General features: G+C 37.4%; 1 protein-coding gene and 1 pseudogene across 8 annotated transcripts in view; one reads left to right on the plus strand and one right to left on the minus strand.

The window, feature by feature from the left end:
• Nucleotides 1-27870, plus strand: part of METTL25 (methyltransferase like 25) — a 161212-nt gene that overhangs the window by 51758 nt on the left and 81584 nt on the right. For all 8 annotated transcript variants that reach the window (XM_053226542.1, XM_053226547.1, XM_053226548.1 and 5 more), the window contains exon 6: nucleotides 27714-27808. In XM_053226542.1, coding sequence (XP_053082517.1) covers nucleotides 27714-27808 — 95 coding nt within the window. The remainder of the gene's footprint in view (nucleotides 1-27713; nucleotides 27809-27870) is intronic.
• Nucleotides 20303-21054, minus strand: LOC128311010 (WW domain-binding protein 2-like; annotated as a pseudogene).

A 27870-nucleotide genomic window follows, 5' to 3' on the forward strand; every position in this document is an offset into this window, starting at 1 on the left:
CCTGGAGCCTGCTTCGGATTCTGTGTCTCCCTCTCTCTCTGCCCCTCACCCGCTCACACTCTGTCTCTCTCTGTCTCTCAAACACAAATAAACATTGAAAAAAGAATTAAGAAAAAAAAGAAACATTTATGTTTATTCAGAGTGGGAGATAAAGGAGCGGGAATTGTCAAGGATTATTGCCAGGTGTGTGTTTTCAGCCACTGTGTAGATGATGGCACGACTTACGTGATAGAAAACACTAAGGATAGACCAAGTTTCAGGACAAAGTTTTGGACACGTTTAATATTTTGAGATTGCTTTATATATGAGTGACAATACTTTGGGCAAGTGTTATAAATAGATATCTAAATACATGGAAATGGAACTATTGTAGCATAATGCCATAGGATTTGTTTTTGTCTTACTTTCTAGAAAATCTGTAAGGTAGTAGCTGACATTGTTTCGTATGGTTCAAGGAGGTGGAGGTCAAACTCTCTAAAGTTTTTTACCTTTCAGTTATGGTTATGTAATGGTTGCTACTGCTCCAGCCATTACAGTTCAAATATGAAGATGAAAGAGTTTCTCCCAACTGTGGCAATATCCTTTATAGAACTTCCTTTCCTCATACACTACCTCTAAAAGGCTAGGAATATAACCTTCTAGATGGGCACATTGCACCTCCAAATGAAATCAAGACTCTGTGAATGACAAAGGAGAAAATGGGTATTAGGTGGGCAGTTACCATTCCCTGCCACTGTGTGTGTGTGTGTGTGTGTGTGTGCGCGCGCGCGCACACAGGTGCCTGTGTGTAATGTTAACACATGAATAAGGCACAGGAAAGAGGAGAGTGGGGAATGTAATAGTATGTATATGAAACAGAATGTAATCACATCCATTGTCGTCATCTTCTTTTTAATAATTCTAACTCTTCTTGGTTTTAGTAGAGCAAATGGCACCCAGCCACCCAGTTAGAGTATCTCCCATGTGACAGAGTTCAAGCCAGCAGAATGTGAGTCAAAGTAATGTGTGCAACTTATGTGAAAGGAAGCTACTTGCACCCCATTTCTTTTCACCCTTCCTATTAGCCAAGTAATAACAGTAACCTTGATATCAAAGCTGATAGCCTAATCTTGAGGATGGCAGAGAGCCTATCATCTGGGTCTCTGGATAACACATTGTATACTGCCTTCCTTCCTCTGAACTAGGACAAGAGAGAAATAGACTTCTGTTTTATTTACGGACCCTATGTTCTGAGATCCTTTGTGATAACCCTATCTGGTTAGTACAGGCTAATCTCAGGTCTTGCTATGAGTGCTTCTCCTTTGTGTGAAACTTGTACCTTTAGACTGTAACTGTATTTATATACTATAAATGTACACAAGCCAACAATAGTAGCAACAACAGACAATAACGTATGTGATTTATGAATTAATTATGAAGGTATACAATTTATAATTGATTTCTTAGAGCTAAGAAAAAAGAATATAATTCCAGCTAGAATGTAAAGATCATTTCCTGTTAGGTGATCAGGGAAAACTTTACGAAGGTAGTAACTTTTGAGTTGAGCTTTGTAGCATAAGATTTAGATAGCAAAAATGAGAGAGGAGCATTCCAAGCATGTGAACAAGGTGGGTTAAGTTAAGGTGCTGCAGATCACTCATTGGAAATGAATGAATTCCCTAGCTAGGTGGTAATCTGATTGATATGAAATATTGAAATGTTAAAGAGTATTGGAAAGGACTCATATGGAAAACCCATTTTGGTAATGAAAACTTTTGAGCAGAACAGTAATGTGACCAAGAGTCACATTTGTCAGACCTACAGTTCTCAACCATGAGATTTACTGGGACCCTAACAGTGGGGAAAGGAAAATAAACCAGAAATTGTGGAACCAAGACTAGGGGAACTAACCCAGAAAGAAGTATCCACCCCAAAGAAGGTAGCCAGTTGCTTACACTGGTATTCAAAAGGCAAACTCTAGTCACACATGAGTTGGCATCTATTTTCAGAGGATCTTGTTGGAAAGTTGAGGACACATAGTGGTAGTTTCTGACCAGGTGTAAAACTCCCCATGAGTGGTGAATGAATGCTAATCTTTTAATTACTGTATGTGAAGCACTATTCTAGGTACTTAACTTTTATTGACTCCTTTATGCCTCCTAACACTCCTGTGAGGTAATAATCTTGTCATTTCCATTTTCATTATTCTTTGTAACACCTCTAAAAGGTAATACTGTTATTATCATGTCCATTTTCAGCTGAGTATACTGAATGACAGAGAGGTTAGGTAACCTGCCAAAGATCATACACTTCATAAGTAAAGGAGTTAAAATTTTAGCTCAGTCTGCCTCTAGAGTCACGCTCTTAAAGCATCAGTCAGAAATTGGGATAGAGAGGATTTGCCTTCTGGGAAGATTCTGTTAAATTTAAAAGCATTGAGGCTAAAACCTAATGTGTTAGAATTTTGGAGTAATTTCTGGTCCTTATTGGAGGACTAGAATGGAAACCAGAACCTGAGACAAAAGCTTACATATAGATCCTGTGAGGCAAATAGGGGAAGCTCAGGGTATATAGAAATTCTGGTTCTTCCTAGATATAGAGGAGAGTCCAAGCATGGAAATGAAGGCTAATACTGGTCCTCACCTCTTTTTAAGAATAGCAATACTTAAATATGGAAAAGCTTGGTTAGTTTAAGTTTAGGAACTGGGCAGGGACATTGACTTTGGCAGAGACTGAGATAGTTTGGAGATTGGTAAGTCTATCGTCTCTCACACAAGGTTAAGACAGTTTCCCAATTTCTGCTTCCCTCTCTTCAGTTTTGTACCCTATAGCTTGTTCACAGTCAAATAAAGTGACCCAGTGCTATTTTGCTTCTTTGGAATATGGTAAGGATGAGGGGTCTCTGAGTGGCCCAGTACATGTGGACATACTCACCTTTTGTTTTTAGGAGCGGCACTGTCCTTAAATGTCTCTATTTTGTGTTAAGTTTCAGTAAATACAGGTACTCACTATAAGATAAATGTATCTCTCACATTCTATAAACTCTCTTTTTATGTAAGTATCAGATATTTTATTTACTAGGATTAATATTTTATTAAGTTGGCATGATTGTAATAGCCATATCCTGCTTAGCTTTTGGTTTTATAGCACATAGCACATAATTAGCTTTTTCTATTTTTCTATTCATTTTCTATTTGTTCCCCATGGGCTTTGAGAGAAAGGAGATTGAGATAGTTTCAAGATAAGTTCTACCTATAATGTAGGAAGCATGTGACTTCTCAAGAACCACATCTTGGAAAGAAAGACGACAGTGGTTAACCATACCCAGAATCTAGGCCAGAACCTGAGTTGTAAATACTTTGGGCTGTAAATAATGGCAAGTTCACCTAACAGTGGCATAAACAACAAAGTCATTAATTTCCTCCCATAAACAAAAGGAGTAGCAGTTCTGGGGTTGGTTCACAGACTCCATGACATCAGGGCACTGGGTTCACATCTCTACTTCCCTCTCAGGGCTGCCGTTGCAAGCATCATGTCTTCACGAGAAGTGGGCATGAGTTAGAGACTTTCTCCTCAAGTATTCTCCCATTTTGTCAAGGAGGGTAAAACAAAAATGTTTTTCCAGAAATTTCTCAGAATTTTTTCATGTCTTCTTGCACAGATATGTTTCACAAGGTAACTTTCAGCTGCCGGGGAGTCTGGAAAGTGACTATTTGACTTTCTCAGGCTCTGTGGTGAGGCCGGCAAAGTAGACAGGTGTTAAGAATGATGGTTGAATAACTCACTAACTACATCTGCAAAATATTTTTTTTCTTCTCTTCCCTCACCCCTTCTTCTTCTTTCTGCCTGTTTTCTTTCCTGCCTTGTCTCTGTTGTGTACTGATTTTGAGGGTTGAGTAAAATGAGACCGCTAACTCTGTAAGAGGAGAAGGGCAATGATCTCTTCATGTGCTCTTTCGCTTTGGCACCTACCCCATTACTTAATTATAATTAAATAATGGTTTGGGTTTAATCTTTTCAAGATAGGTAAGTATTTATTTCTTTGAGCAACTTTAAAACAAAAAGGTTATCTCTGAAATTTTTCTTTTAATGCCTAACATTCATCATAATATATGTAGCAAGTGCTCAATAAAAGAATAACATGAAATAAAAGTAAGAAAAATCTGATTCCATACTGGTTAAAACCAAAGAAAAAATGAAGGTATTTGATGAGACATCTTGAGAAGAAATAATTATGTTGACATAAGTAGTTTGGGAATTCTCAAGGTACTGGACTGGCTTTGCCCTTCTTAGCAAAGATAAGAAACAGAAAGAGAAGGTTTACATTCCAGAGGCCACTAGAGCAAAATGATGAAAGTACACTATCCTGATGAGACAGAGGTCTTATTTAATTTTAAACCTACAAAAACTCAGATTCCTTTGTGTTCATAAATTATAATTCCCTCTTTGGTTTTCCTTGAGAAGAAAGAAAAAACCTTCTAAATACCTACCCATTAACTATGAAGTTTTTATTTCTCTCTGAAGCATGTAATCTTTAACCACAAAGCATATGATGACCACAAAGGTTGTAAAACATGTTTGTGGAAGAAGATTATATTTGTTCTCTTGATTATAATACTGGTTTCACCTTTTTAAAACTCAGTTCCACATTAAGAAATATATTTTATATCACTACCCTGTATTATATGAATAGACTAATAGATAAGCTGGTACAGAAATTTCACAAGAAAAGTGCTTATTTTTTTTCTTTTTGGTTAATTAATGTTTGTTGTTTGAAAGATACTGGATCTTACAACAGTTAATGCATGCTAATGTTTTTATTTTATTCCTTTCTATTAAATTTTATAAAATATTGGTCATAATTGACTAACTTGATTTTATGACCCTCTTAATGGGTTACAGCCAGTAGTATGGTGGTAAATTTTTAATGGTTGGCTTTGCCCCTGAATAAAAGCCCCTAATGTTAGTGTTTCCTGATTTCCATGGTATAAATACACTTGGCCAATTTGAAGCTACCATCCTGATGTCACTGAATGTTAACTGGGAAGAAATGACACAGTTGGCTTTCTCTAGAGCCGTTAGGAGCCAGCTTCATGACACCACTGGCTATAACACATAGTGTAAAATAAATATGAATTTATGTTTGTTACAAGTAAGTTAATTTGCTCATTTGAACTGCAAATCACCTAATTTGTTAAGTGTCCCAAACAATGTCTGATATATAGCAGATATTAAATTTGTATTTGTTAGAAGAATGAGTTGCTTTATTTTGACAGATATAAAAGAGTATTTGTATCTCCCCAAGTTTGTTTGTTTTTCAGTCCAATTTTTCACATAAGGACTGTAATTTCATACCTGATTATCACAGGGATTTTTTTCTATTCATAAACTCAAAATTGAAAATACTTTGCTTTATTTATATATCATGATGCCTACTATATCACGTATTTATCACTTAAATTGTTTTCTAAGAGTTTTAGCCTAAAACCTATAAAAATAAAAACAAATTATTATTTAAAAACTATAGTTACATTTCAGACAATTCCTTGAAGAAAAGAAAGCTTAAAAAAAATAAGTTACAAATGATTGATTATATTTCATATTCTTTTCAAGGAACTTTCTTTAGTCTTTCTATAAATCATTAATATTTGATCCAGAATTTGGATATTGGGGCATAGAATTTTTTTTAGCAACTCCTTTGAATTCAAAACCAATGTGCAATTAAAATAAAGACTCTGAAATTATGAAAACAGAAGAGCTGATTCAGTAACAACTTTGGGCATTGAGAATATCAGTAAACATTTATTCAACATAGAGTATGCTAAGATCTAGAAGATACTCCAGGAACTGTGTATCCACTAACTGCCCACTCTGCTAGATACCAGGGATTTCTAGATAAAAGGCTTTAAAGAAATGTATAACTCAATGGGAAGACAGATAACAAAAGACAGCTGTAATACAGTGTGATAGGTACTATGTTAGAGTTATAAGTTACATTGGAAGCATAGAGATGGTGACATTTAAATGTTCAGGGGAGGGGCGCCTGGGTGGCTTAGTCAGTTAAGCGTCTGACTTTGGCTCCAGTCATGGTCTTATGGTTTGTGCTTTTGATCCTTTCTCTCTCTCTGTCTCTCTCTCTCTGCCCTTCCCCTGCACTATCTCTCCCTCTCTCAAAAAATAAACAAACATTTAAAAGAATTCTTCTCTCTCATTGTCTCTCTCTTTATGCCTGTATTTCAAAAAAAAAAATAAAAAATAAAATAAATGCCCAGAGGAGTCTAAGAACACCACCTAGAAGAGGACATGCTTTGACTGCTTAGAGTTTTATTTCTGTCTCTGCAATAATACAGCCTTGGATAAATCAGTGAGCCTGATTTTGGAGGTCTCTCCTGGCTCTGATAATGATTCTGTGACTTGAATGTAACTTTCTAAAATATGCCTTTTGTTTTCAACGGAACCTCACCTATATTTATCATGACATTTAGTTTTAGTTTCAGTATCCTTTTTTTCTAAATTATGCCGGATTTGCATGAACAGTTACTCTGCTTTCCTGCTTTGATTCTTCACTTGTATGATAATATGGAGTTTTTGAAAATCAGTGTAATAATGACCGTAAGTGCTGTCTTTCCCCAAGTTTGGTTTCTAAGAAATAAAGTTACCTAATAATAATTTACAGTAAGTGCATAGTTATGTTTTCATGTACTTACTTATCAATATTAACAGTTTATTAGCTTATTCAGTTATTCAGTAAGAAACCATCAGAAGCTATCTCAGCTGGAATAAGGTATTGCTCTTGTAATCTGACAAAAGATAAGGAGACTCTATTGTCAGCCTTGTAGATTCAGCTGTTTATAAGCTTTTGTTACAATATCACATTACTTCTCACTATTTCAGATGGGTTTATGTCTCAGAACAATTCTTGCCAATTAATATGGGAAAACTATAGAGATTTCTAGATGTAGTTGGCAGTTTTTACACAATTACCTCACATAGACAGCTGTATCTAATCTTCAGTCAGTTATACGTTTTCTAGAGTATTGGCTCTGATTTTTCTTTTGCTGTAGGGCATCTTCTTGTTGTCTAGAAGTAGTTAAATATGGAGTTTTAATACATTTTGCCCCTTTCTTTCTTTAGTTTGCACATCATTAATCCTCATGACTCATAAAGTTGTTTCTGAAGCTCATGGAGATTATATTTATTCAGCATAAAAAAAAGTTCTCCTTGTGCTCATGGTAAATAAAAGAAGTCAAGAATGTGATTAAATCTAAAATAGAAAATTAATATTCTACTTGAAAGAGTAAAGAGAAATAGTTTATGTTTCAAATATTAAGTAATATTAAATCAAAACTAATAGCAATTGTTATCGGAAAGTTGACTATCAAACTAATATAAAACAGGCTTTAAAAAAACTAGTTTACATTTTGCTAGTTTTATATACAAATTTGGATTTGTATACCATACAGCACATGATCTTGAAAAATATTTTGCTATAAATAAGTATTCTCACATTTCTTTTTCCCTTGGTAAATAAATTATAAGCAAGTTGTCTAAATTTGTTTCATCATTGGTCTGGCACAATGAGCGAAATTCTCATTGGAATGAAGTCACAACATGATTCATAATGTTAGTGTAAAGACTGTCTCATTGACTTAATGTTTCAGATGTTCCATATGTATCTCAGTGTAAACTCCTTTTTCAAAATTGATAAAAGACTGGGAAAGAGCCCAACAAGAACAGCCGAGGAAACTTGTCAGTCACGGTAAGAAGCGGTATTGGGGAGCTACTATCGCAGTTTTGCCAGACCAATGGAGCATTTTCTCTCAGCTAGACTCTGTCATTCTTATTGTCATACACAAAAATACCAGGACAGTTATGTAGCAGGAGTCATTAAGAAACAACATCTTACCACAGATATGACTATCAAGGTAATAGATACATTTTAAACTAGCTGTTTATTTTCTGTTGTATGTACACTATAATTTACATATTCCCTTGAGATTACATTCCTAGCTGCACCCTTAACGAAAGGATAAATGAAATATGAGTACGTTGCTTATATAATGGAACTAGAAGTAGAGATGAGATGCATGCAGAAAGAAGGATGTTATAAATAGGGCTACACTTGGCATGGTCTAGAGAGAAATGAGAAATAATTAATGACTCTTTTATCATTGACTAACTAACTGTGCTTTGGAATAGCCTGTGTAGAAAAAGCCCATACGTGGAATATGTATCTTACTGACTTAAACTGAAGGTATGTTCTAGTGAAGGCAGAAGAAGACCAGTAGGGGCTCATTACGTATTTATGGAATATATGAATTAATTAACATGAACATATGATTGTGCTATGATTTTCTTTAAATGTCTTGGATTCTAGGATATTTCTCTAGTATCTCCTTTACAACTTGAATCATTTTTGATAGCCACACATAAATTCTATCTTTTTAAGTTACCAAATTTTTATACTTGGCATGGTCTAGAGAGAAATGAGAAATAATTAATGACTCTTTTATCATTGACTAACTAACTGTGCTTTGGAATAGCCTGTGTAGAAAAAGCCCATACGTGGAATATGTATCTTACTGACTTAAACTGAAGGTATGTTCTAGTGAAGGCAGAAGAAGACCAGTAGGGGCTCATTACGTATTTATGGAATATATGAATTAATTAACATGAACATATGATTGTGCTATGATTTTCTTTAAATGTCTTGGATTCTAGGATATTTCTCTAGTATCTCCTTTACAACTTGAATCATTTTTGATAGCCACACATAAATTCTATCTTTTTAAGTTACCAAATTTTTATACTCATACGTATTCTAATCATTTCAAGAGAATAGAGCAATTTTTAAGATTTACCTACTTTTTTTTTTTTACGTATTTATTTTTAGAGAGAGAGAGTGCAAATGGGGAAGGAGCAGAAAGAGAGGGAGAGAGAGAATCCCAAGCAGGCCCGGTGCTGCCAGCAGGGAGCCTGATGCAGGGCTTGATCCCACAAACCATGAGATCATGACCTAAGCCAAAATGAAGAGTCAGACGCTTAAAGAGCTGAGCCATGCAGGCTCCCCAGAGTTTACCTACTTTCAAATTATCTAGCTATTTCTTTTCTAGTTGTACTGTTTTGACTTTATTCTTCAACTTACTATATTTGCTGTTGTTGACGAGTATAGGTCTGATTTACATAGTCATTTATTTATACTTATTCTTTTAGTTTTAATATACTCAACAACTGGTAATATATAAATGCTTCAGAAATCTGGGCAGTTTAGTGATCTGGGGGAGATTAAAAAAAGGGCTGCATGAGCAAGGAGGGGAGGGACCCCCTCCTGCGGAAAGACAAAGGGAAGAGAAAGAGTGGCTAAGAAAGTGCAGGACCATATCTGGACAGGAGAAAGACCTCGGACTGGGACTGAGACTGAGAGGAATCCGATCTCTAACTTTCTTGGGACTGGGCCAGCTCCCTGTTCGCGCACCTGGGGAGGAGGGGAGCCAGGCCTGGGTGTGGTGGTAGGTCAGAGTCTCAGTCCGCAGCTGGAGGAAGTGGTACCCTCCATGGAGGGCTGAATGCTAATACAGAACCAGCCTGCTTCCACCACCCCTGGGCTCAGGGACATAGTGGCTGGGCGGAAGGCGCAGACTGCAGGAGGAAGACGCCGCGTTTCCCTGGAGTGCTGTGGGAAAAACAAAGGCTGCCTGCGTCCGCCACCTGGGGGCTCACAGCAAGGGCAGCGGCTCAGTCGAGTAGGAGAAGGTGGTCCTCCCTGAAGTGCTGCGGCACAGACAAAGCCAGCGGGGACCACGTATGGCAGCACTGAGAGGTGCTTCCCCAGGGCCATAGCACACGGAGTGGGACTTTGAATCCTAGCCAAGTGCAGGGTCAGGGGAGTTGGCAGAGCGAGAAGGACCATCCTGTTTGTGCCCACGGCATAGGGAGGACAACTCAAACTGAGTCCACTGGTCTGGCTCCGTGGAGAAGAGACTGGGGATCACCATTTCCCCCCTTCCACCACCACCACCACCACCACCACCACCACCAAGACGGGGCCTCAGGGATCACTCCTGGGTCCCCTAGTGGAAGTGGGTTCAGATTATGCCAAACCACACCCCCTTGCACTGGGTAACTGTGCAGCACAGACCCTGTGGACAGCTACTACCTACAAGTGCTGCAGCATTGCCTGGATTAACAGTAGGTCAATTCTGGATACATGGATATATTCTCCTTCCCACCCCCCCATTTCTTCTCCTTATCTCTTCCCTCCCCTAGGCTGGTTACTCCAGTCATTGGTCTGTCTAAACAGACATATTTAATCCATTATCTTGATACATTTTCTACACCTCCTTCTTTACACTCCTCTCTCTCTCTCTGAAATAATCAAGCCATATAGTTTCTCTGTCTGGGTAACTATATCTTTGTTTCATTTTCCCCACCTCCTTTATTTTCCTTTCTCTCTCTCTGGATTAAGCCTTTTAGTCTACCTGCCTAATCAATGTTTATTTTTTCTTCTCCCCCCGCCCCCACCCCCACTCCTGTCATTTCTCTTTGTATGTGCTCTTCCATCAGCACCACCTCCACCCTCTTCTTTACTTGTAGTCAGTGTTTTGGGGTTTTTTGTTTTTAGTCTTTAGGTTTTTGTTTTTGTTTGTTTGTGTGTTTGCGTGTTTTTGTCTCCTCTTTGTCTGTTTTCCTTTACAGGGCTACTCCAAGGAACAAATCAAAGCACATCTGGTGGAGGGTCCAAAATATTACTACGAGTAGGGTAATAAAATAACCAAAGTCACAACAGAGAGCAAGTAACAGTCCCGGAAAAAACACTTCCTGAAGGGCCAGGCCCTGGACAGTGTATGACCCTCCTTTAATAAAGCAGTGCTCACAGGTGCAGAGCATACAACAAGCTTTTAAAATCCATTAGGGACAGAAAACTAGCCAAATTGATGAAACGGAAGATTTCTTCTCAAAAGAAATTCCGGGAAGTAGCAACAGCTAACGACTTGATCCAAACCAATTTAAGCAATATAACAGAACAAGAATTTAGAAAAATAGTTATAAAATTAATCGCTGGGCTTCAAAAAAGCATAGAGGACAGCAGAGAATCTATTGCTACAGAGATCAAAGGACTAAAAAGTAGTCATGATGAATTAAAAATGCTATAAATGAGGTGGAAAATAAAATGGAGGCGGCTACAGCACAGATTGGAGAGGCAGAAGAGAGAATATGTGAATTAGAAGATAAAATTATGGAAAAAGAGGAAGCTGAGAAAAAGATTAAAAAATCCAGGAGTGTGAGGGAAGAATTAAATAAGTGTTGCAATCAGACGGAACAATATCTGTATTATAGGAATTCCAGAAGAAGAAGAGAGAGAGAAGGACTGAGGGTGTACTTGAACTTCCCTGATCTGGGGAAGGAAACATGCATTGAAATCCAAGAGGCACAGAGACCTCCCTTCAGACATAACTTGAATCAATCTTCTGCACAACATATCATAGCAAAACTGGCAAAATATAAGGATAAAGAGAGAATTCTGAAAGCAGCTAGGGATAAGCGGGCCTTAACATACAAAGGTAGACACATAAGGGTAGTAGCAGACCTATCTACTGAACTTGGCAGGCCAGAAAGGAATGGCAGGAAATCTTCAATGTGAGGAACAGAAAAAAATATGCAGCCAAGAATCCTTTACCCAGCAGGTCTGTCATTCAGAATAGAAGGAGAGATAAAGGTTTTCCCAAACAAACAAAAACTGAAGGAATTCATCACCACTAAATGAGCCCTACAAGAGATCCTAAAGAAGATTCTGTGAGTGAAATGTTGCAAGGACCACAAAGTACCAGAGATACCACTACAAGCATGAAACCTACAGATATCACAATGACCCTAAACTCATATCTTTCAATAATAACACTGAATGTAAATGGACTAAATGCTCCAACAAAAAGACATAGGGTATCAGAATGGATTAAAAAAAAAAAACAACCCATCTATCTGCTGTCTATAAGAGACTCATTTTAGACCTGAGGACACCTTCAGATTAAAAGTGAGGGGATGGAGAACTATCTATCATGCTACTGGAAGTCAAAAGAAGCTGGAGTAGCCATACTTATATCTGACAAACTAGGCTTGAAATTAAAGGTTGTAACAATAGATGAAGAAGGGCATTATATAATAATCACAGGGTCTATCCACCAGGAAGAGCTAACAATTATAAATGTCTATGCACCAAATACAGGAGCCCCCAAATATGTAAAACAATTGCTCACAAACATAAGCAACCTTATTGATAAGAATGTGATAATTGCAGGAGACTTTAATACTCCACTTACAGTAATGAATAGATCATCTAGACAGAGAATAAATAAAGAAACAAGGGTCCTGAGTGATATGTGGGATCAGAAGGACTTGACAGATATATTTAGAACTCTGCATCCCAAAGCGTCAGAATATACTTTCTTCTCAAGTGCACATGGAACATTCTTCAAGATAGATCACATACTGGGTCACAAAATAGCCCTTCATAAGTATAAAAGAATTGCAGTCATACCGTGCACACTTTCAGACCACAATGCTATGAAACTTGAAATCAACCACAGGAAAGTCTGGAAAACCTCCAAAAGCATGGAGGTTAAAGAGCACCCTACTAAAGAAAGAATGGGTCAACCAGGCAATTAGAGAAGAAATATATGGAAATATATTTGGAAAAATATATGGAAACAAATGAAAATGAAAATACAACAATCCAAATGCTTTGGGATGCAGCAAAGGCAGTCCTGAGAGGAAAATACATTGCAATTCAGCCTATCTCAAGAAACAAGAAAAATCCCAAATACAAAATCTAACAGCACACCTAAAGGAACTAGAAGCAGAACAGCAAAGACACCCCAACCCAGCAGAAGAAGAGAAATAATAAAGATAACAGCAGAAATAAACAATATAGAATCTAAAAAAACAGTAGAACAGATCAATGAAACCAAGAGTGGGTTTTTTGAAAAAATAAACAAAATTTATAAACCACTAGCCAGGCTTCTCAAAAAGAAAGGGGAGATCACCCAAATAGATAAAATCATGAATGAAAATGGAATTATTACAACTAATCCCTCAGAAATACAAGCAATTATCAGGGAATACTATGAAAAATCATATGCCAACAAACTGGACAACCTGGAAGAAATGGACAAATTCCTAAGCACCCACACACTTCCAAAACTCAAGCAGAAAGAAATAGAAAATTTGAACAGACCCATAACCAGTGAAGAAATTGAATCAGTTATCAAAAATCTCCCAACAAATAAGAGTCCAGGACCAGATGGCTTCCCAGGGGAATTCTACCTGACATTTAAAGCAGAGATAATACCTATCCTTCTCAAGCTGTTCCAAAAAATAGAAAGGGAAGGAAAACTTCCAGACTCATTCTGGGAAGCGAGCATTACTTTGATTTGCAAACCAGACAGAGACCCAGCAAAAAAAGAACTACAGGCCAATATCCCTGATGAATATGGATGCAAAAATTCTCAACAAGTACTAGCAAATCGAATTCAACAGCATATAAAAAGAATTATTCACCATGATCAAGTAGGATTTATTCCTGGGCTGCAGGGCTGGTTCAATATTCGCAAATCAATCAACGTGATACATCACATTAATAAAAGAAAAGATAAGAACCATATGATCCTGTCAATTGATGCAGAAAAAGCATCCGACAAAATTCAGCATCCTTTCTTAATAAAAACCCTCAAGAAACTTGGTATAGAAGAAACATACTTAAACATCATAAAAGCCACTTATGAAAAGCCCACAGCTAATATCACCCTCAAAACTGAGAGCTTTCCCCCTGAGATCAGGAGCATGACAAGGATGTCCACTCTCACTGCTGTTGTTTAACATAATGTTGGAAGTGCTAGCATCAGCAATCAGACAACAAAAGGAAATCAAAGACATCAAAATTGGCATAGATGAAGTCAAGCTTTCACTTTTTGCAGATGACATGATACTATACATGGAAAACCGGGCAGACTCCACCAAAAGTCTGCTAGAACTGATACATGAATTCAGCAAAGTCGCAGGATACAAAATCAATGTACAGAAATCAGTTGCATTCTTATATATACACTAATAATGAAGCAACAGAAAGACAAATCAAGAAACTGATCCCATTCACAGTTGCACCAAGAATTATAAAATACCTAGGAATAAACCTAACCAAAGATGTAAAAGATCTTTATGCTGAAAAGTATAGAAAGCTTATGAAGGAAATTGAAGAAGATACAAAGAAATGGAAAAATATTCTGTGCTCATGAATTGGAAGAATAAATATTGTTAAAATGTCAATGCTACCCAAGGCTATCTACACATTCAGTGCAATCCCAATCAAAATTGCACCAGCATTCTTCTCGAAGCTAGAACAAGCAATCCTAAAATTTGTATGGTAGCCAAAGTAATATTGAAGAAGAAAACCAAACCAGGAGGCATCACAATCCCAGACTTTAACCTCTACTACAAAGCTGTAATCATCAAGACAACATGGTATTGTCACAAAAACAGACACATAGAATAGAGACTCCAGAATTGGACCCACAAATGTATGGCCAACTAATCTTTGACAAAGCAGGAAAGAATATCTGATGGAAAAAAGATGGTCTCTTTAACAAATGGTGCTGGGAGAACTGGACGGCAACGTGCAGAATACACCATTCACAAAGATAAACTCAAAATAGATGAAGGACCTGAATGTGAGACAGGAAACTATCAAAAGCCCAGAGGAGAAAGCAGGAAAAAAAACCTCTCTGACCTCAGCCACAGCAATTTCTTACTTGACACGTCTCCAAAGGCAAGGGAATTAAAAGCAAAAATGAACTGTTGTGACCTCATCAATATAAAAAGCTTCTGCACTGGAAAGGAAACAATCAACAAAACTAAAAGGCAACCGATGGAATGGGAAAAGATATTTGCAACTGACGTATTGGATAAAGGGCTAGTATCCAAAATCTATAAAGAACTCACCAAACTCCACACCCAAAAAACAAATAATCTGGTGAAGAACTGGGCAGAAGACATGAATAGACACCTTTCTAAAGAAGACATTCAGATGGCCAACAGGCACATGAAAAGATCTGCTCAATGTCACTCCTCATCAGGGAAATACAAATCAAAACCACACTGAGATACCACCTCTTGCCGGTCAGAGTGGCTAAAATGAACAAACCAGGAGACTATAGATGCTGGAGAGGATGTGGAGAAACGGGAACCCTCTTGCACTGTTGGTCGGGAATGCAAACTGGTGCAGCCACTCTGGAAAACAGTGTGAAAGTTCCTCAAAAAATTAAAAATAGATATACCCTATGACCCAGCAATAGCACTGCTAGGAATTTACCCAGGGAATACAGGAGTGCTGATGCATAGGGGCACTTGTACCCCAATGTTTATAGCAGCACTTTCAACAATAGCCAAATTATGGAAAGAGCCTAAATGTCCATCAACTGATGAATGGATAAAGAAGATGTGGTTTATATATACAATGGAATACTACTTGGTAATGAGAAAGAATAAAATATGGCCTTTTGTAGCAACGTGGATGGAACTGCAGAGTGTTATGCTAAGTGAAATAAGTCAGGCAGAGAAAGACAGATACCATATGTTTTCACTCATATGTGGATTCTGAGCAACTCAACAGAAGACTGGGGGGGAGGGGATGGGGAGAAAAAAAGTTACAGAGAGCGAAGGAGGCAAACCATAAGAGACTCTTAAATACTGAGAACAAACTGAGGGTTAATGGGGGGTGGGGAGGAAGGGAAAGGGGGTGATGGTCATTGAGGAGGGCACCTGTTGGGATGAGCGCTGGGTGTTGTACGGAAACCAATTTAGCAACAAATTTGATTTAAAAAAATAGAAAGAACATCTACCAAAAAAAAAAAAAAAAGAAATCTGGGAAGTTTAATATAATTTTAATATGTCTTTTATCTTTAGGTAATATTTTGAATACCATATTCACTTAACCTCATTTAAAATTTGAAATGAAAATCAAGAAATTTTCATAGAATTGTCCTATAGCCTCTATGCTAATTTCAACCTACAAAACTCTGTTAGAAATAAGTTCCTAAATTTTTACAACTAAAATCCAAACATTATCTTTACTTGAGAGTGTATCAGTCTCTACATGGCAAGTCTTCAGATTCCCTTGAAGAATACTTTTAAGGAAGCCTAAGAAGTCTTAGTCCGTCCTTGAAGAGAATGACATGGAACAGAAACTAAATTTAAAAACAGATAAAAGAGCTGGTAAATGATGTGTAGTTGACCTATGTTAAAGTAACAATATTTTGTGAAAAACATTAAGATACCTATCAACCTATATTTTATCTTTATTATAAACATTATAAAAATGATATAGATGCATGTCACACAAAAATAAGCTTAATAATTGAACTGAATGCATTCAAAATATTAAGCAACATTTTTTATATATTTACCTTTTAGCATCAGTAGTACATAAATATATTATCATTATAAAACAAATTCTAAAAGTATACAAATATGTAGTAAAAAGTGAAAGTCTTTGTTCAGTGTCACTACCCACAATGATAATCCCTTCTCATGTTTCTGTATTTGTACATGGACAGATACATATACATATGTACAAATATCTTGTTTTTTTTTTTTGAGGAAAGGAATCATTTGAATGTAATCATTCATCCATTCATCTATCCATTCTCTCCACAAATATTTATTGTGTGTCTACAGTGTGCCATGTACTTTTCTGGAAGCTACAGAGATTGAAAGGGAAAAAAAGCTCCTGCTTGCATGTCATTTAATATATATATATTGTATATCAGATGGTGATAAGTGCTATTAAGAAAATTAAAGCAAAGTAAGAGCGGGATGAGGAGGGATGGTATTTTATATAGAGTAGCCAGGGAAGGCTTTTTTTAAGATAACATGTATGTAGACAGTTGAAAGATGATGGAGGAAACCATGCAGTTATCTTGGAGGAAGAGTGTTCCAGGCAGAGGGAACAGAGGTAAAAAGACCAAGGCAGGAGCTTGCTTGCTACTTCAAGGAACACCAAAAAGACCAATACAACTGAAACATAGTTAAAGGCCAAAGCACAGAGATCATTTAGGAAGCTATAATTCAGGTGAGCAATAAACTAGGTGAGAGATAATGGTGGTTTAGGTCAGAGGGGAAGATTAGGAAAAAATTATTAAATTTTGGATATAGTTTTAAAGTATTGTCAGCAGAATTATTGACAGTGGCGGTGTGGAAAAGAATGGAAAAAAGGGCATACCTCAAAAGTATTTGAACTGAAACAGTGGAAAGGTGGAGTTGTCATTTAGTGAACTGGATATGACTGCAGAAAGAGTAAAATTGAGAGGGAAGTTGTTTGGGATAGGTTGAGTTTGACATGCCTCTTAGAAATTCAAGTGCAGAAGTTGCGTTATGAATTGGATAGATAATTCTGGATTCCTGAGGACAAATATGGGTCAAATGTAAAAAATTTGCGAGTTATTAACATATAGTCTGAATGAGATCACTTAGGGAATAGAAATGATGAAGAAGTACAGAGACTGAACCCAAGCACATTCCAGAGGAGATTGGGAAGATAAGAAAGACGAGCAAGAAGGTGTGATTAAAAAAAAGAAGAAGAACAATATAGTTTTGCCCTTTTACTTAGCAGCATATCTTGGAGCTCTTTTCATACATTTGTTTTACACACTACAAAGTATTCCATGGAATGGACATATCATATTCTACTTAGCTTCTCCTGTATTGGTTAACATTTGTTTTATAATTTTCTCCTCTTTTATAGTTACAGTTTTTGTTTTACCTAGTTCCGTAATCTATCTGGGTCTATTTTGTATGTATGATTCAAGAAATGTCTGTAATCTTATAGTTTTCTAAATGCTATTTATTGAATAATCCATGCTTTGCCACACTGATATAAAATGACACCTTTATCGTATAATGCGTTTATGAGTTCTCTTCTAGTCCCTTCTTCGGTTGATTCGTCTGATAATACTATTCTTCCTTCATTAATATAGTTTATTGGAACCTTTGAAATCTGCTAGAGGAAGTCCCCCAAAGTTCTCATTTTTTTCAGAGTTTTCTTAGCTAACCTCATGCATTTTCTCTTTCAAAAGGGTTTAACTTTATGTATTTTTAAAAGTGACAATTTTACTTAATTGCTCTCTCAACGAAAAGACATACAAATACAATTTTACTCGTTTTAGAGACCAAGTACAGGATTACTGAATGAGTTCCACAAAAGAAGAGATTTTAGTTAAGCAAGGATTGATGACAGCAGTCCAGCCATTGTCTGGGGTTGTCAATTACAGATGGCATGGCAGTGCACACTCCGTGAACAATACCAGCTAGGAAAGTCAAACAATAGGCATCTTTGTTTCATATTTTACTAGAGCTCTTTGTCATATTTGTAGTATGGATGCAAAAAAAAAAAAAACATAGGAAGGAGATAGTTAATATTAAAAGTACATATGAAATATTAGCAATTTGGAGCCACTTCAATGTTTGGAGAAGAAATATTTTATTTATCCAAAGAACTTGCTCAAGGAGAATCAAAATGCTGATCACATCAAACATTTAATAAGGCTTAAGTAGAAAAATTTACTTAAGTCTTTCATTTAGGATTAAAGTATGTGTAGTTTATAATGCAAATTTATATGGGAAGTTGCAAAATGTTTTGTGCTTAGAAAAAATGATTTTAAAATTATTTCATTTTCTTTATAATATATGGGCATAATAAACTTTGCTGACCAAATTCAAAGTAAAAGCTGATTTAGATGATTCATGTATTGAATGGGTTTTAAATTAGATTGTTAGGATCCATGAAAAAATCTGTTGGGATTTTAATTGTCGTGCATTGAATTTAAAGATCATTATGGAGAGAATTGATGTCTTTAGGATGTCAATTTCTCCTCTCTGGGGTGTAAATTGTATCTTCATTTATATGTTGTTGTTTCAGGTCGTCATGTTAATCTTGCCCAGTTTTAGTTTGGTTTACTCCAGGATTTTGTAATTTTTTTTCATTCATATAAGAAATACTTATTGGGTGTCTATCACATGCTAGTCACTATCCTAAGTACTAGGGATACAAGATTGAACAAAACAAAGCCCCCGCCCTTATCAAGCTTATATTCTAATAAGGCATCAGGCAATTGGAAAACAAATAAGTAGAAATGTAATGTCAGGTTATGAACAGTAAAAGAAACTACACAGGAGAGAGGAGGGTGAGGTATCAAAGCACAATTTTTCAAAAATCACTTACCTTATGTGTCCCCCCCCCCCCCCCCCCCCCCCCGCCGCCCAGTCACTTCATTTTACTACGCATTTTCAGTAAACACATCAAGGTGCAAACAGGGCTTATTTCACATTAGTATATTAACTGGTTGTTTTGTCAAATAAACGCAATTCTCTTTAAATAACCATCTCCTCACTTCATGACCAGTCCAGAAGCAAATGAGAGCAAATTTTAGTGCCTCTAGGGGGTATATCACCAATTAGGCATGAAACTTAAAGGGAAGAGGTCAGGGTGAGGGGCTGATAAGAGGCCATGGTCAGCACACAGGCCAGGCCCCAGGGGTCAGGAGCCTTTGTTCCAGCCCATCCAACAGTCCTCAGATGTCATAGTGGGATGAACATTCATTCTCCAGTTCCAGTCTGGGAAGTTCCTTCTAGAGGGAAAAGCAAGAAGGCAAAGAGAAACAAATGCCAAAAGCACTAGGAGGGAAACAGTGGGCTCCCTCCCTGTTGCTGCGGCCTGGCATTGATGGCACCCACCACCTGGAAGCTCGTGTTAAAGTTCCAAAAGTCACAATGCAGTGGCAACAGATGACCAAGGACAGGTCAGGGAGGGGAAGGTGAGTGTGACGGGCTGGAGGCAGGCTGGGATAGGAATGAGGGCTGACAGTCCACTGAAAAGGTGGCCTTTCACGGTTAGGCACAGACCAGAGTGGAGGGAATGTGAAGGGGGCCTGGCTGAGGCCCTCAGGAAGACATATGAGGCTGATCTGGGGGAGCTCACAAGGCTGAATATAACGTAGATTCTCAAACGAGGGAGCTGTACTGAGTAGACAAGGTGGCCAGAAAGTCCTTCTGTGAGTAGAAGCTACCAGAGCAAGACAGGAACGATATGATCACCCATGCTCTTGAGGAGAGCACCAGGGATGGTGAGAGGGAAGTGCATCCAAGCAGCGCCGTGGGCTCTGGGCTAGCTTGAGAAGCTAGGAGGCATGGCTCCCGAGTCAGGGGCCCCCTTTCCCTCAACACCAGTCCCTAGGAAGTGGTTTATAATCAGACCTGAAGGAAGAACAAGGCCCTTCCGTCACCTCTCAGTCCCAAGGGGAAGGAAGGGTAGGGAAGAGTGAGCAGGGGTGGGAGGCAGGAGCAGGAAGGGTATGCTGGTTCTTCTTCCATGGGGAGACGGGTAGTAGGAAGGTGGCCGAAGCTGGTTCGTGGGAGTGTAGACATCATGTGGGTTACCCAGATTGTAATAGTCTCTGGTAGCCGCTTCTGCAGCTTTACCTTCAGCTCCAGGAGTAGAGGGGACTTCAGGGATGCTGACTGGAGGTTCCATGGGCCTAGGATGGGGCACATAACCCATGACCCCATCCATCATAGGAGGTCCTGGAACCTCAAGTGGGGGCAGTGGATACATTCCATTGACAGGGGAAAGACCTAGGTCCCACTGAGCATGTAAGGAATACCCATAGACTCTATTTTGGGGGCTTCACCTTGGGAGGCTTGAGATGCCACTTGCAGTATCTGTTGTCCAAACATGATGGCACTCCCTACCATAAAGGTCAACTTGTGTGTCGCAGAGCCTTCCCAGCCACCTCCTGCTCCAGCCTTCACTGTCCTCTTGATGTAGTTTGCACCAAACACAGGCTGCTTGATCTCACAGTCCTTCATCAGATAAAACAGCACCATGAAGGACTTCTTAGTCTCTTTGAAGGCCACAGGCACCTTCTTCATGTCTTTGAATGTAAGTTCCACACAGTATTAAAACATTAGGATGCTCTCAGTGTTGTTGACAATCATTCTGCCACCCTGTGAGTGATTCTTGTTGAGTACCATAGTCTCTCGGAAAAGGCCCGTATGTTTTTTTCTATCCTACCCCCCAACCTTTTATGTATTTCAGTAATGGTTATTGTCATTTTAAATAAGATTCTAAAACCCTCTATTTAGGGAGGTGTAATGTAAATTAAGATTATTAACTTAGGTGACAAAAATTTATATATTTAAAAGCATAACACCTGTTTCTTTTTCCCAGATAAAATCATTCCACTCAAATTTCATTTAGGTTTAAAGAAACTTAAAAAGAATATCTCTTTTTCCAAAATATAATGAAGGCATGTATATAATACTGGTTCATCTATCTAATTGTTTTTATTCAATTCAACAAAGTTCTGTAGGAGACACTAGATGATGTCAGATAAGTGAGACACTCTCTTTCCCCTTAGGGAAGCTGGTGATCTAGTGAGGAATTAAGAAGCAATTACAAAGAACTTTCATGCATATCTGAGAGTGATATATTCCTGGCCCATAGACCTTAATCAACTATGACTGTGAATTATTTTAAAAAATGGATGAAAGAAGTGATAAATGATGGATGTATAAACCAAATACTGTTAAGACTAGAAGAGAGAATAATTTTTCATAACTAAGGGATAAGAGAAAGCTTTTTAAAAGAGGCAATGTTTGGTCTTCATTTAGAAAAATGACTGAGATAGGAAAGGACATTTTGAGAACTTTTGGAGAAGAAACATAGAGGCAGAAACTGTGGCTTTTTCTGAGTGAAATAAGTCCATGTAGATGTGTATCTAAGAATGAATTGAGGGTGATGGTATTAGAAACTGAAAATATGGTCAAAAGCAAATTAGGACCAGATATTGAGAGCCAGGAATGCTGTTCTGAGGTGTCAGAATATTATTCAGTGGGAAACAAAATACGTTTTGTTCCATAAAAATATCTCTTGTGTAGTGATTTAATGCAAAGGAGTTGCATATACTCATCTACATTTCTGAAAGGTAGTGATTTGGGGATATATAGAGGATAGATTGACATGGAGCTAGATCAGGGACAGGGAGACTATTTAGGAAATAGTTATAAAAGTTCAGATCAAGAATACATTGGATACGGGGGTGGCTGGGTGGCTCAATCATTTGAGCATCCAGCTCTTGATTTCAGCTCAGGTTGTGATCCCAGGGTCATGAGATCAAGCCCTGTGTCAGCATGGAGACTGCTTAAGATTCTGTCTCCCTCTGCCCCTCTCCCTCACTCATGCTCTCTCTCTCTCTCTCTCTCTGTCTAAAATGAAAAAAAAAAAAAGAATACATTGGATGAGAATAGAAGGAGGAGAATAAATAATAAACAATCTAAGTAAGTAAATTAAATACAGGGTCAGGAGAAACTTCATTAAAAGGTGAGATTTTAGCAAAGACATGAAAAAGGTAAGTGAGTCACCAAGTGAGTAGCTGGGGGAAAATCATTCCACACAAGTGGAATAAACTGACATATTTGACGAATAGTAAGAAGCCAGAGTGGACATGAGGAAGACCAGTAGGAGAGGAGCTCAGGGAGGCAATAGCTCTGGGTGGAGAGTATCGATCACGTAGAGCTGCATAGGATATTACAAGTCTTATTCTAAGTGAAATGGGTGTCGGTCAGGAAGTTAACAGTAAGTAGATGTAGGGTTTGCATCATTGGAATAATTTGAAATGAGTTTACTTACAAAGGGGCTATTTACAAGATATAGGTGTAGGAGAATCATGGGATATAGTGTGGAAATCTCTGGCTTACCGTAGAAAATTCCAAAGCTTTGAGATAGGTATTTTACCAGTTTAGAGAACTGAAAGTGGAACAAAAGGCTGAAACAGAGAACAAGGTATGAAATGAAGCTGGAGAGGTAGGCACAAGCAGATCACGTTAAGGAACAGAGTCTTAATGTTTTTTTTGTTTTTTGTGTTCTTTTAAGTTTCTAGTTAAAAATCCCCGTTAGTTAACGTACAATGTAATATTAGTTTCAGGTGTACAATATAATGATTCAACACTTCCATACATCACCTGACGCTCATCAAAACAAGTGCTGTCCTTAATCCCTGTCACCTATTTTCACCTATCCTCCCACCCATCTCCCCTCTGGTGACCATCAGTTTGTTCTCTATTGTTAAGTGTCTGTTTCTTGGTTTTTAATCTTGAAAGGAAAAGAAGGATCTATTAAGCGGGGAAGGGAACTGATGAAGTTTATATTTTAAAATATCACTTTGCAGTATTAAAACTGAAATAAGGAGCAAGAGTGGGTGTTGGTAACCAATCAAGAGGCTTTCATAGCAGTGCAGGTAGTTTGGGATGGTGGAAATAGAGAATATTAATGGATTTGAGGAACATTTAGGAGAAAAATAAACTGGAATTTCTAAAACATGCTATATATGGGAAAGTGAAAAGATTCCTGAGCTTTTTGACTCATGTAAATGAGTAAACGTTGATGCTAGTCACTGAAATAGGAAACTTTAGGACATCTGGTTTTGTGTCATTCAGTTATTTAGATTTTGGACATGTTGATTATCAAGTGCCAATGAAATATCCATTTGGAGTTGGTGGTTAGGCTATTGGTGATCAGAATTAGATCTTAGAGAAGAGGTTGAAGATATAATTTAGGAATTGGAGTAGGTTGAATAGTGTCTCCCAAAAAGTCGTGTCAACTCAGAACCTCAGAATGTGACCTCATTTAGGTATAGGATATTTATAGATGTAACTAGTTAACATGAGGTCATACTGGAATAAGGTGGACCCTAAATCCAATAGTTAGTGTCCTCATAAGAAGAGGAGAGGATACACAGAGACCCAGAGGGACGACAGAGGCAGAAACTGCAGTGGTACAGCCACAAGCCCTGAAATGCCAAGGATTGTCAGCAACCACTAGATCCTAAGAAAGGGCAAGGAAAGTTCTTCCCTACAGCCTCAGAGGGAGCATGGCCCAGCCCATACCTTGATTTCAGACTTCTAGCCTCCAGAACAGTGAGAGAATACCTTTCTGTTGTTTTAAGCTACCAAGTGTATGGTAATTTGTTATAGCTGACCTAGGAAATTAATCCAGGAATTGTCAGTGTAAATTGAGGTATAGGTAAGGCTGCCTAGGGAAAGCACACAGATAGAACAGGGGTTGCACACTGGCTCTGATAGTGCCCACGGGCCCATTTTTGGCAATTTTGACAGTTGTGTTACGCTCCAATTGTTCTTTAAATAGCAATAAGACTGGGCAAATGTGATACTTGGTTACCATGAAAATTGATGATTACCTATTTTATTGTATCTAGCTGCTTCACACACTTATTTACCAACTGAAAGCACTTGAGTTTGCAAAATCTTTCCCCAAAAAAGTATAAAGGGTGAGGTAGGATTAATCCTTATGCATTAATCCTTATGTCTAACTTAATAGACAGAAAATAACAAACTGTCAGGGGATATGATGAGCATCAGGCCTCAAATAAGAGAGCATGGTATCATGGAACCAGAGGAAGAGAATGTTATAAAGAGGGAGCATCAGAACCTCCTGAAATTCACAGTAAGAAAAGTACTGGGTTTTATCTCATAGATGCTAGTGGTGAGGGAAGCAAGAGCTGTTGGAGTAACATGGTTAGATGTGTCTATTTTAGAAAGATAATGTTACTCTTAATGTAAAGGATGGACAAGACTAAAGGAAAAAGAAAAAGAATTAGTAGGTATTACATTTACCTAGTCAAAAGCTAATGAAGACTGAAAATGAAAAGAAGGTATAATTAAGAGGATATGTTTAAGGATATAACTAAGAGAACTGGGGGATTAAAGGAAAGAATAATAGAAGATGGTTCTAAAGTTCAAACTTGTTTAGTTAAGTAGATAGTAATATTATTAACATAAGAAGGAAAAATTAGTAGAATCTCTACTTTTATGAGATGGATGGATTTCTAAAGCCAACAGAGAAGAAATGGGATAGATGAAAAAAAAAAAAAAAAGGAGACTTCATCTATTCCAAAACTATCATTTAAAGATAGCATAAAAGTGATCCCCGGGGAAATAACTGATAAAGGTGGTTAAAGCTCACTTTGACTAGATCTGAATTTATGAACACAGTTAAATAGGAGATAAATATATGACAATAGAAACAGTGAACTCTGTGACTTTGATTCAGGACATAGAAGGGAGCTTCATTCTTCACTGCAGTCAGAATGAAGCTGGTGAAATAGGTTCCAAAGATAATATTGAACCTGTACATGAAAGGCTTTGTTTGACTTTGAGGGTGTCTTGTCTCTGTATCAGTTGTTTGCACTTTGTTAAAAAATGAGCAGAACTGTGAGGCCACCATGACCTCAGTCACAGAGGAAACTGTGATGTAGATTCAGAAAACTTCAAGGAGATTCCACAACCACCAGGTGTCCAAAGGAGAGAGGCTTTAATGACATTTCACATAGCCCTGAGCCAAGGCTGGCAGTTCCTATAAACTGCCCTAGGATCTTAGGTGTTTTGGCTAGGGATTCAGGGAGCCATATACATTGAGTAAGACTGTCCTTCTCCCACTACAGTTAATGTAGGGTTGGAGAGGAAGCTCTCTTATACACAAAAATTACCCTTCTATATAGGCCTTTATTGTGGGAGTAAAGAGTAGGTTTTTGAGCCCTAAGGAACACCATAACCTTTCTCTACTCTCATCACCTTCATCAGCACAAATTAGTGAACATGTATGAAGTAAGACCATCTTTTACTAGCCTCCATTTTTCTAATGACAGCCCCATGTGTTCAGAAGTCTTTTCTGCTGGCTTCCATGTTTGTGTCATCTAAAATAGAGAGGGATATACCAGGAATCCTATGTATCCCTGCCTTCATCTTCCCTTTATTACTAGAAATCAATTGGGAATCCCAAAACTCTGCATTCTGCTGAATAATTCCCACCCCTCTCTTCCCCCACCACACACTCACAGCTTCACCACTGTCTTTCTAAAGACTGCCAGGACTAATCCCATCATGCCTTTAATCTCTATTCCTGTCTACAAGAAGAGAATGGATGTGGGATGGAGGGGGGCGACAGGCAAGACCCAACTATTTTATTGGTTATCATGTTTCCTAACTATTCTTAATAAAATAGCACAAACCCATCTCTCTAGCCCCTTACCCTTTACAGTAAGCTCTAGATATTTCTCTTTTTGGTTATAAGAAAAAAAAAAACTTTACAGTTATTCTTTCATTTAGCAGTAATCACATCTCAGTAAAATAGTAAAACCTTAAAGAAAACTCAACTTGCTATTTCAGGTCATCTAGGAAATAGAGGAAGTAGTCCAAGGATCCCCAGGACCTGGATAGGCTTCAAGGGCTCCACAAGTCCTATGCATTTGTAATTGAAGTTGTTTATATAGCTTGGTGGTTAAGAGCATGGCCTCTGGAGTCCCGATTGCCTAGGTTTAAATCCTACCTCACCATGTGCTATATTTTGCAACTTAGGCAGTTTACTTAACCTGTGTGCGCTTAGTTTCCCTAGCTGAACCATGCATATAGTACTGTACTTACCTCATAGAATTGCTGTAGGGACTAAAAGTAGTTAATACATTTAAAGCAGTTACAATAGTGCCTCACAATATTAAGTGCTGTATAAACACTAGCATTATTATTATTTATATTCCCAGAGGAAGGTCCATATCTTCCATCTGATTATCAGTAAGGTGTATCGTAAATCTTAATTTATGAACAGAAGGAAACCACTTTCACAGGCTTATGATCTTCATGAAATTTAAACTTTCTCTGTTTTAATCAAAAGTCATCTGATCCTTTATAGCAGAGAAATGTATTTAGTTGAATCTACTTCAACAGTATTTTCTTTTAAAGAGTTTTTTATGTTTTCAAAGTTTTAATTCTATTTTTACTTTTTAACCTAATAGAAAATTTATATTTTTCTTATTTTTCTTTTAATTGTCATAGTCTTGATAAAATTTAAGCTCTTATTTTCCAGGCTTCAATTTAAAAAAGAAACTCATTTGTTTTCCTTTTCAAAACCCCTGTGTAATTAATAGTTTTGCATTAAGGGTTTGAACATCAGCAAATCATGTACACAACTCTGTAAGTGAGTTGGGCAAAAGATATGTGTGATTAAACCGTGAATGTTGATTTTTGTTGTTGTTACTTAAACCATATATGCAATTGAGCCAAACTGAATCACAATTGAAAATATTGCAGCCTGTTAATACAAGGAAGAAAGATGAGCTTATACAGCTGTTCTTTTTCTGGAAAGCGAATATAGTGGCTGAAAAAATAATTGATGCTTCATCATTGTTAGGGATGAATTAATATTGTTCTATAATAAATTGCCAAATTTCATTTAATAAATCATTTTTTTTTTTAGAAAGTCAGGTCAGCAATAAATGGCAAGAATCTCATTACTTATTTCCTATAGTTAACACTGAACATAAAGAGTACTTCCATTTTAAATTGCTCTTGCTAAATCTTAGAAAAAATAATTTTGGCAAATTGGTTAGTATCAGACCTAGAGCTTAAACACAAAACAGCTGTTGTTGAAAATACCACTTTCATAACATTAATATGCTTTCAATTAACAGATTGGAATGAACTGTTAAACATTACTACCTCCATGTTTAACTACTGTTTGACTCTCTCAATAACTGCTTTTCTTTCTCAATAGATTGTTTACTTTAACTGAAAGAGGAAGAATCTTATTTAAATAATCCATATTTTTCCTCCATCTGCAGAAAGCACCGAAGACAAGTGGGGATTTCCAATGTGCCATTATTTAAAGGAAGAGAGATGGTGCTGTGGTCGTAATGCCAGAATGTCAGCATGTTTGGTATGATTATATTTTTTTCTGGACTAAGAACTTTATCCAGATGTTACAGAATTTATTATTGT

The sequence above is a fragment of the Acinonyx jubatus genome, chromosome B4, assembly GCF_027475565.1.
Source record: "Acinonyx jubatus isolate Ajub_Pintada_27869175 chromosome B4, VMU_Ajub_asm_v1.0, whole genome shotgun sequence".
Classification (NCBI taxonomy): Eukaryota; Metazoa; Chordata; class Mammalia; order Carnivora; family Felidae; genus Acinonyx; species Acinonyx jubatus.